Raw genomic sequence first — 11,303 nt, forward strand, 5'->3', positions numbered from 1 at the left:
ATCTTTGTTTTAATAAAAGTAGCTCTTAGTTTTACTTGATTAGTTCAGTAGTTTTTTTTTTTTATTTCAATTTTATTATTCTCTCCTTTGGTTTTCAGTCTTTCTAATTTTGCATTTTATTGGGAATATTCAATTTGTCCATTTTGTAGTTTTTTAGTTGCATGCCCAATTCATTAATCTCCTTTTTCTCTATTTTATTCATGTAAACATTTAGAGATATAAAACTTCCCGTAATAACTGCTGTTGCTGCATTCTATAAGTTTTGGTATGCTGTCTCATTATTGTCATTCTCATGAATGCAATTATTGATTGGTTCTATGATTTTTTGTTTGACCCACTCATTCTTTATGATCAGATCACTTAGTTTCCAATTAATTTTTAGTCTATCTTTCCATGGTCCTTTATTACAAATATTTTTTATTGCACCATGACCTGAAACAGATGCATGGACTACTTTTGCCTTTCCACACTGGACTGTTAGATTGTTATGCCCTAATACATGGTCAATTTGTGTCTATGTGTCATATACTGCTGAGACAAAGGTATATTCCTTTCTATCCCCATTCAGTTTTCTTCAAAGATCTATCATATCTACTTTTTTTCAAAATTCTATTCACTTCCTTATCTTTTTTCTTGTTTATTTTGAGGTTAGATTTATCAAATTCAGAAAGGGTGAGGTTGGGTTCCCCCATTAGTATAGCTTTTCTGTCTATTTTTTTTCCTGTAACTCCCTTAACTTCTCCTCTAAGAATTTGTTTGCTATTCCATTTGGTGCATATATGTTAAGTGATGATATTACTTCATCTTCTATGGTACTTTTTAGTAGAATGTAGTTTCCTTCCTCATTTCTTTGAATTACATTTATCTTTGCTTTTGCTTTGTCTGAGATTAGCCTCGTTACCCTTGTTTTTTTTAACTTCAGATGAAGTGTAATATATTCTACTATGGCCTTTTACCTTTATCCTGTCTGTATCCCCCTGTTTCAAATGAGTTTCTTGTAAACAACATATTGCAGTAATATCTGTCTCCATTTGATAAGCTAGTTCATCCCATTCACATTCAGTTATCATTACTATCTGTGTGTTTTTCTCTATTCTACTTCCCCCCAAACACACAACCCAGTTATGCTTTTATTTCTCATTTCTCCCTTCCATTCCTAAAAAAGAGATTTGCTTTTGACCACCCCCTTCCTCAATTTTCCCTCCTTATCAACACCCTTCCCTTCTCTTACCCTTTTTCACCTTGCCAGCTGGTGTGTGCCAAGGTCGAGGGTTTGGGTTAGGTAATGTCTTTCTGAGTTTCCCCTGGGTTACACTGAAGCTCCTGGTGTGAGGGTTTGGGTATGGGTGATCTGGCTGCTGGAAGTCTCCTATTCCCTAAGGCTGTGTTACAGGATGGGTTGTCTCAGCAGTTGTCTGTGCTGGTGTCTGCCACTTCCTGTGGCTGTGCGAAAGCATGTCTGGGGTCCCGCTGTTGGTACTAGTGGGATCCACCCCCCCAGGGGCTCAGGAACTCCTACTTATCTGCTGAGGTGGGGACTGCTGGGACACCTCTCTTCCTGAACTGGTCTCCTTCCACCACCACAAGAGAAGCCATCTCCCCAGCCTTTCAAGCTAAAAGGCTGCCAAAGCCCCACTTCTGGCTCCTCTATTCCATGGTTTTTTCCAGGTCAGTATTCTCTGGGTGAGGAAGGGAGGGATGAGAGCACCTACATTTTCCTGGGTCATTATGGCTCCCAGAATTTCAAGAAGGCAAGTTTCAAACCTTTATACTGTGGGCTGAAAGCCTCAGGAATGCCTGCTGCCACAGTCCCAAGCTCTTTGCTTCTGTATCATGGATCTAGGAAAGACTCCCATCCTGGAGTGAGAGGGCTGGGAATTGCCAGCACAGCCAGAAATTCAGCCCTGGACTTGCTCCTTCTCTCACTCAGGTATGGTTTAGTTCCTCATACCCAGTGGTCTCCCAGCCCCATCTGATGGCTGGGTTGTGTGACTGTCCCTGATCTGGTTTGTTTGGGTGCAGCTTGGGCTGCTCAGTCCTCTCCCAATCCATAGATCCATTCTGTTGACCCTGCAGACTTTCCTGGGTTGGAAATCTGCCACACTCAGTCTCCTAGTGGCTCCTATCTTTCTCAGATCTGCTCAGATTCATGTTTTTCAGAGGTATCTGACAGAATTTGTAGAAGAGTTCCAGTAAGTCCCTTCTTTCATACCACCATCTTGGCTCCACCACCAAGAGATAAGTTTGATATGATAGTAAACATGCTGTTAAAAGTAACTACATAATTTAAATAAAAAAATTAAGTTTTTTTAATAATCAAATATTATCTGTCCAGAAGAGTTTGAAAAGGTACATGTAGGTTAATATGATAGCACAGACAAAAGTACAGATACGTGTAATCAATAATAAATCCAACATGTTTCTTTGCAATGACAATAGCACAAATTAGGCCCAATTACATAGGGTCACACATATATTTCATATATTGGGGGAGTTGGAGATTAATTTGGATTGACACAAAGGATTAGGCCAAATTAGGGAGGAATAATATTTTAGTAGTGGAATGTGAAAGACCATTTAGTCCTACCTTCTCATTTTCTGATGAGAAAACTAAAGCCCATAGTGGTTAAGTGACTTGGCTAAATTTGTGAAGGCAGCAAGTAGAAAAGGTAAGGTTTAAACTCTTCTTTCTCTGATACTATATTTAATTATGTTTCCTATAGTATGAATCTTGTATTTATTTTCAGTACCTCATAAAGGAGTGCTAAACAATGGAAAGAAAATGAAAAAAATGAAAACACCATTAGCTTTGGAGTTAGAATATCTAAATTCACGTTCTATTTTCATCCCATATTTCCCTTGCTCAAGTTACATAAACTCTATGTCTATGTGTCCTAAACTTTAAACATGAAGGTGTCATAGTAGATGATCTCTAAACTCCTTTCCATTTTTATAGCCTACAAACTTTAGTCACTACAAACAGTAGTGTGGGAGGACATGATGCATTTAAATTCAGGAGATATCTGGATTTTAAATTTGCTTTTTAACATGCACTATGGATCAAAAGGGAAATTAATCACTTTCAGCCTCAGTTTTCTAATCTGCCATATGGACATAGTTAGAACCATAGTGGCTACTTCACTGTGATATTCTCAGCATGAAATGACAAATACTCTTAAACCTGAAAGTCTTGTATCAATCTCTACTACTACTACCACTACTGCTGCTGCTGCTGCTGCTGCTGCTATTACTACTTTTCCACCACCTCCTCCTCCTCCTCCATCTCTTTCTCCTCCTCCTCCTCTTTCTTCTCCTCCTCTTCCTACTACTATTGTCACCAAAAAGGGCACAATGAAACTTCAATAAAATGACTGAATAAATAGTCCTTGGAAATGATGATTCTTCTAGTTGTAGTCAAAATTGTACTACAAGTGCGGCATGGTTAGTTTTGACAGAAAAATTCAAAACCAACAATAAGGAAGGTGATGCCAAATTCAATATATAAAAATAATGATATTAAGGCATTATGTTGCTCCCAATTACTAGGCATTTCTTTATTTTATTTTTTTAATTTATGGAATAAAACAAACATTTCCATAAGATAGTACAATAAAAATAATGGTTGTACATGAGTTGCACATCTACTATGTATAACTTGCTATTCTTTCAAATACAAAATAAAATTATCTTGTAATTGTTTCCTGTTTTTTTTCTTCCCTACCTCCCTATGATATAGTTACCATTAAACACAAATAGTTATACACACACACACATATACAAACACACTACATACATATGTATGTAAAATTATTCTATTCATAATTCTATTTACCAGTCCCTTCTCTAGATACAGATAGAATCTTTCTTTGCATGACCTTTATAGATAATTTCGTTATTTATAACAGACAAAATAACTTATTCACTCAAAGTCATTCTTAAAACAATATTATGGTTACTGTATTCAATGTTCTTTTGGTTTTGCTCATTGTTCTCTTCCTTATTTCATGTAAGTCTTTCTTTTTTTTCTATAATCATTGAACCCAGCATTTCTTATAGAAATATAGTATTCCATTATAATCATATACTACAACTTGTTCAGCCATTTAGGTGTTTCTTTCGAGAGCTAAATCCCATTGAAAATTCTTTTTAGAAGTCTAGAACCTTCTGCCTTGACTCATATTAGAAGGAGCTAACACTATGTAATCTTGAATGAATTTGCAAATGATTTTTGCTATTTCTCCAGTTGAAATGCCTGTTATTAGGAAATATATATTGTTGCAGCTGATTGGCAAGGAATCTCAAAGAATACTCTTTGATAAGCTTTCATTTTTGGATATTTAAATATAATTCAGATAAATCAACAGTGACTCTGAGAACAATATCAATAATACTGATATCCTTGGGAACAGCATGAGACACAAATAAGGAATCATTCCTTCCATGGGGATATATGTATTCAGTTGTGGGATTCAGCACATTTCCACCAGTTCTAGTAGAATCAGTACCTAATTTTAGGTTGAGTTCAGAGAAATAGTTATTAGAGGGGTGGGGGCTCTGCCAAACATGTTAGCCATTAAGGCAACAGGACCTTGGCTTGGTCCCATGGAGAACTGATTGTTAATTTATTTGAATCCCATCTTTTCTTTATGCATGTCATATTATAAGTATTCATGTGTGTATATATGTATACATATATCTCTATATATGACAGTTTGGGTATATTACATAAATACCTGCTTATATATACTGCATGCATACACATAAACACATTTGTTTGTTTCTAAATCCAAAGTTATTTCTACTATTTCTAGTCAACAATCTAGTCAATTATGGTTACATGGAAATAGAAATCAAGTAAGGGTTAAAAATGAAATATATGTGCATTTATGGACATGTATATAGATATGTGTGTGCACAAGTGTGTATGTTTTAGAAAACATATAAATAAATCATACAGACAGATGTACATTTTTATACTTATATACTAGTATATTGTTATATGCAGATATCTAAATGTATACATATGTGCATACATGTGATGTCTGTGTATTAAAAAGAGATACTAGAGAAATTTGGAATTTTCTATTTGGGAGATAATTTGCTTTTTGGGAGATTATAACATCTAATTACTAGGACAGTTTTGAGAAGGCTAGAGGGGACAGGGTATGGTTTGTCTTCCCTAAAGACCAGAAACTCCATATTCAGTCTTATTTCAAATATATTAGCATTAGTTTACAAACACACACACACACACACACACACACACACACACAAGCATTGCTGCTTAGAAGTGGTCAAGGAGTTGAGATAACCTTCTAGTTAGTAACTCTCCCCAATTAAGGTCTTTATAATACTTTAAGGTCCTTATAATATTTTTTTTCTTTACAAAATGATTTAAGGCTAGGACACTGATTCTTTGACATTCAGTTATTTAGTAATGAGGGAAATTTCATTCATTTAAGTACAAAGGTTTTTTTGATGATGATGATGATAGTAATAAAAAAAAAAACAACTAGCATGTACACACTGCTTTAAAGTTCACATTATATTTGTCATTCAATTGATCCTCCAAACAACCCTGTGGAGTAGGGGCTATTTTTATTCTGATTTTACAGGAGAAGTTACTGAGGCTGAGATAAGTTCAAAGATTTACTCAAGAGCACATCCAAGTCGATATTTGAACACAGGTCTTCCTGAATCCAAGTCTAGCACCAGCTTAATACACTGTACTACCTAGTTGCCTCGTTTCTCATAAAGAGAATGGAAAGTTCAGTATGCTTCACACAGCTTACCAAATTTTTGACCTTGAATAAATCATTGAACTGCTTTGGACTTCAGTTTCTTCTTCTGTAAAATGAAGGCCTTGGAGCAGATATTCTCTGATGCCCCCTCCAGGCCAAATCTAACCTCTCTGAAACTCAGTTTCCTTATCTGAAAAATGGGGGTAATAATGAAAACTTATTTTCCTCATGGGATTGTCTGGATAATTAAAGAAAATTCTGCTTTCAAAGTGCTAGATAAAAGTTAAAGTAGGTTATGAATACAAATTTTCTCCTACTCCTTTCTTCTTCTTCGATGGTAAAATGTAGACATTAATGTCTTAACAAAAGGTCTGAAGTTGAATTCAGTTTTGAAAATGTAACTTTGGGAGCACAATGATGTATGATTAATTGAAAGGTTTGGGGGCTTCACCACCATTCATTTTCCTTCTATGAATCTTTTTTCCCAACATCCTCCATCACCAACACACAAAGGCAATATAAACTGAGATTTCCATTGAGACATCCATCCAATTTGAGAAAAAAAAAACACTAGAGGATTAAAAGTTTAAATGTGTCCCCAGTTGCACTTCCCACTTTGGTATGAGTCAATGTGTCATTCAAGGAAGAGAAGACAAATAAGTTTTCCCTTTAGATTAATTAAATAAGTGTTTACACAGGAGTGTAAAGATAAATAAGAGGCTTCTAAGATTTAAGTTCCAAATGTCACTAAATTAAAAAAGACTTCCCTCCCATTGAGTCCAACAGACAAGACATATGGCTACTCTTTGGCCAGGTAGGTTTTAGAAACTTCAAGAGATGCTATTGTAGAATAGTGGTTTTAGAGGATAGTCTTACTAAGGGACACACAGATAAGAATTCCAGGGATTTGTGCCTAAGTGCTTTGCCCAAAGCTTGATCACACTGATTGACAGAATCAAGTACTGAATAGCAGTCTCCTTAGGTTTAGAATTTACCCTCTTTAAAGGATGAATGAATGCACCTTCTTACCTGTTACTAGTTGAAATGAGTTTCACAGAGGCATTTCCCTCTTTTGACATAATAAATATTAATGTTTTGGTTACATCCAAAAGTAGTTGAGAAAACACCTTCTAAAGTTTCCCACAGGTATAAATTGAATATATTTCACATTTTTCTTCTCAGGTTAAAAAAATAAAAATAAATGCTTCTCCTTATTTTCTATAATTTTTTTCTGTAAATCATTCATATTCCCATTTCAAGTCTCAACAGGCAACCTGTAGGTACACACCCACAGGGACATACCTACACACACACACACACACACACACACACACACACACACACGCACAATTGTGCTGAAAAATCAATACATTTTTTATGCCTTCCTATACCCACATATAAGCATATGCTCCCAACATAAGCAACTTCAAATACTAATACTAAGATGCCACTCAGCAGCAAGCTATTATTCTTTTTAGTGTGTTACACAATTTCTAATATCTGTCATGGGGTGTTGTCCTATGAAAATTACATTAAAAAGATGGAAATGTCATTCGGAGTTGTAATAGAAAATAAAATTTAAGGACCCTTCTATACATATCTGAAAATACCAAGGAAACTGAAGAATTAAGGATCAATGAATTGCCACTAGAACTTTTGGAGGGCAACTGTCTATGTTTATGGACCAGACTTGCACATTATTGTAGAGGGAATTTTCTATGAGGAGTTTCCCTGTACCACTGAAGATCAAAAATTGCTCTCCAAATTATTATATTCTGAAGAAGACTGAGGTCTGTGAGTGGGTAAGTGACTTGCTCAGGATCATACCAGCCAGTATGAAGAAAATGGTAGAACTTGAAGCCAGGTTATTTAACTCTGAGACAGAAAGATATATTAAGTAACCAACACATCTTGCCATGCATGTAATATTTGACAAATATTTGTCAAATTGAAGGAATGGGAACAGATTTTTAAAAAAAGGGAATATTATCTTTTTAACCTGATGAAAAGTCTTTACGAAATATGTATTTGTGTGTGTGTGTGTGTGTGTATTTCTCCCTTTTACGGTTGAGCAAAGTGAGCCTTAGAAGAGTTCTTTCAATTATCCTTTATCATACAGTCAAAGAGTGCCAGAGGGAAGACTTCATGACTCCAAGGGTCGTTCTCCAGGGTAGTTCTAAAGGTCATTCTACCCATCATGAGACAAGACTTTTCAACACATACATAGTAGGAAAGAAAGTCTTGTTAAATTGAACTGAGACTGAGACTGAGTATAACTGATCTCTTCTGAGATTAATAACATGTTTTGTTTTGTTGGGTTTTTTTGGAAGATTTTAAATGTACCCTCCTCTAGCCTTCCAAACCTGTGATCTTTACTTTTGAGGGTATCATTATCTTTGCAGTCACCTAGATTTTCAACCTAGGGTGTCATTCTTTCTCTGTTTCTCTCTGTGTCTCGCTGTCTCTGTCTGTCTCTATCTCTTTCTGTCTCTCTCTCTTTCTGTCTGTCTCTGTCTCTCTCTTTGTCTTTGTGTCTCTCTCATATGAGAGAGAGAGAGAGAGAGAGAGAGAGAGAGAGAGAGAGAGAGAGAGACAAGGACAGAGACAGAGACAGACATAGACGGAGAGAGACAGAGAAGACAGAGACAGACAGAGACAGAGACAGAGAGAATGTTCATTCAGTTGCAAAGTTCCATGAATTTTACCTTTGGGACATATCTTCTTCAAAAACCTTGTTCTTGTTTGAAACTCTTAAAGCTCTGGTGCAAAAACTCAACACCTTTAACCAGGATTATTGTGCCTTGTGCTTACTTTACTTGCCTCATTCAATCACTCTCACATCTATTCCATCCTTTAAACAGTGATCGCATTTTTCTTCCTAAAGAGTACAACTCTCTGCAAATGTAAAATCCTCTGCTTAGCTTTTAAAACCTTTCATGTCCTCATTCCTTCTTTACCTTTCAAGCCTATTTATTCTACATTTTCCTTTATGTAGAGAGAGCTACATGCACAGTGGGTAGAATACATCCATGTAGAGTTAGGAAGATTGGAGTTTTCACTTACTTTTACATACTTACAAGTTGTGTTATCCATCCACTTAACCTCTCTCTGCCTCAGTTTCTTCATATAAAAAGAGACAATAATAGCACCCCTCTCTTAGGGATTTGGAGACTAAAATGAGAAAACATTTTAAGCACTTTAAAAATACAAATTTTAGTTATTTTTCTTCTTTTTATTTACTCTAAGTTCTAGGATCTAGTATCACCTATTTCCTTGCTTCAAAGAAATTTCTGACTGGACATTTTATTTGGCCTTCTCTCAAGTCTGAATTTCTTTCTCTTTTCAAATTTCCTCCCAGATTCCTTGTCTTAATACAAATCCTAGATAATATCCCACATTATACAACAAGAACCTCTCAGTCCTCCTTAATATATATACATTGCCCTCGAGAATATCATGCATAAATACATGTATATGTACATATATATGTGCATATATTCATTTGTTTGTATGTTATCTCATTTGAATATAAGCTCCTTCAGAGCAGCAACAACTTATACCTTTATTTGTATCCACAGTGATTATCACATTGCCTGGCACACAGTAGATCCTTACCAAATAATTTATCGAGTTAAGGACCCCAGTTTACCATTGAGCAATGCTTCTCAGAATTATTGTCAGGAGAACTTGTATGAAGATCTTTATCCAATATTTATTAACAGTGTGATCAAATGAAAATTATCCAATAACTGTGAACTTTTTTCAAAGAGGAAATTTGGAAATACTGATCTTTGCAGTTCACACCTTATCAGTTTGTGCTGAAGAATTTTTAAGACTTAAAGGACTATATAATTGTGAGATAGTGCTGTGTCTTCATTTACTTCTTCTCTGTTTTCAGAATACCTCATCTGCATAAAATGAAGTTTGATATCTTTCTTCGGCATTAATAAGTCATGTACAAGAACTATCTTTCTCCTTACAGATAAGAAGTAATCCCCAAAGTCCTTTTCTCATTAGCTTTACAAAAGAGTGAAAACACTCCCTCCACTTGCCTGTTTCCAGTTCACAGAAACAGAGAGAACAAAGAAGAAATGATGGAGAAGAATTACTCTGTCCCAACTGAATTCATCCTCCTGGGAATCACCAGTCCTCCAGAACTAAAAGTGGCCCTTTTTGTCCTCTTTCTCATCATTTATTTAGTTACTCTTATAGCAAATCTTGGGATGATCATCTTAATCAGGATAGACCCCCAACTCCATTTGCCCATGTACTTCTTCCTTAGCCACATGTCCTTCTGTGATCTCTGCAACTCTACAGCCATTGGTCCCAAGATGCTGGTGGACTTCTTTGCTAAGGACAAATCCATTTCCTTCGTTGGTTGTGCTCTGCAATTCTGTTTCTTCTGCTGCTTTGCAGATTCTGAGTGCTTATTGTTAGCAGTAATGGCCTTTGATCGCTACATGGCAATAAGCAACCCTTTGCTTTATACAGTAAATATGTCTAGCCGGGTCTGTTACTTATTGGTTGCTAGTGTCTACGTGGTGGGAATGGTGGATGCTCTGCTCAATACTACCTTAACCTTCACAATGAGTTTCTGCAGGTCCAATGAGATTAATCATTTCTTCTGTGATGTTCCTCCTCTTTTGTTAATCTCTTGTTCTGATACCTACATTAATGAACTGGTGATCTTCACTCTCTTTGGCTTTATAGAAATGGTCACCATTTCAGCAGTTCTTATTTCTTATTGTTACATAATCCTGTCAGTGTTTAAGATCCCCTCCACTGAGGGCAGATATAAAACATTTTCAACCTGTACTTCTCACTTAACTGCTGTCACAATTTTCCAGGGCACTCTTCTTTTTATGTGCTTCAGGCCAAGTTCCTCCTATTCACTAGACCAAGACAAAATGACCTCCTTGTTTTATACACTTGTGATTCCCATGTTAAACCCCTTGATCTACAGTTTGAGAAACAAAGATGTGAAAGGAGCCCTGGGAAAACTGAAAAATAAAATATGTTCTTAATATTGGTTCCTAACATCTCAAGGAATTGTAACCTATAGTGGACTAGTGGGCATCTGAGAGTCCAATTCAATTCATTAAAGATATGCTAAGCCACTTGTGCTGCTTGAAGTCTTGCTGAAACAACAACAGTAACATACCAATACACAAACACTGAATCTCAAAATATGAAAGGAACCTCAGAGTTCACTTAGTCCAATCTATACTTAAGCAAGAATGTGTTCTAAGGCATTTCTGATAAGTATATCTCAAATATTCCTTGGAAATCAAAATTTTCTAAATGAATTTGCGTGTATACATATACATAAAATATACACATGCTTGTACACAATATAAACACATTGACAGATGTACATATAACCAAATACATGTTTATATTATTTAATTGTATATATTTGAAAGAATGAGCAATTGAGATTTTAGGAAAATATAACTATGAATCACAGATTATATCTTAGCCCCAGTGTGTTATATATGCAATGATGGCCAATTTAAAATGAAAAAAGGTTCTACATTTGCCAATATCTCGTATATCAAATCA

The 11,303-nt window shown here is 35.6% G+C and overlaps 1 protein-coding gene across 1 annotated transcript; it reads left to right on the plus strand.

Moving 5' to 3' along the window:
- Window positions 1-9,832: 9,832 nt before the first annotated feature.
- On the plus strand, window positions 9,833-10,765 carry LOC118855038 (olfactory receptor 5W2-like). Its single transcript, XM_036765171.1, has one exon. It carries the CDS (start codon window positions 9,833-9,835, stop codon window positions 10,763-10,765), a length of 933 nt encoding a protein of 310 aa, XP_036621066.1.
- Window positions 10,766-11,303: the final 538 nt, after the last annotated feature.

The sequence above is a fragment of the Trichosurus vulpecula genome, chromosome 6 (genome assembly GCF_011100635.1).
Source record: "Trichosurus vulpecula isolate mTriVul1 chromosome 6, mTriVul1.pri, whole genome shotgun sequence".
NCBI lineage: Eukaryota > Metazoa > Chordata > Mammalia > Diprotodontia > Phalangeridae > Trichosurus > Trichosurus vulpecula.

Coding starts and splice junctions, on each gene's coding strand:
- LOC118855038 (XM_036765171.1), top strand. CDS start 9,833: ATGATGGAGAAGAATTACTCTGTCCCAACTGAATTCATCCTCCTGGGA.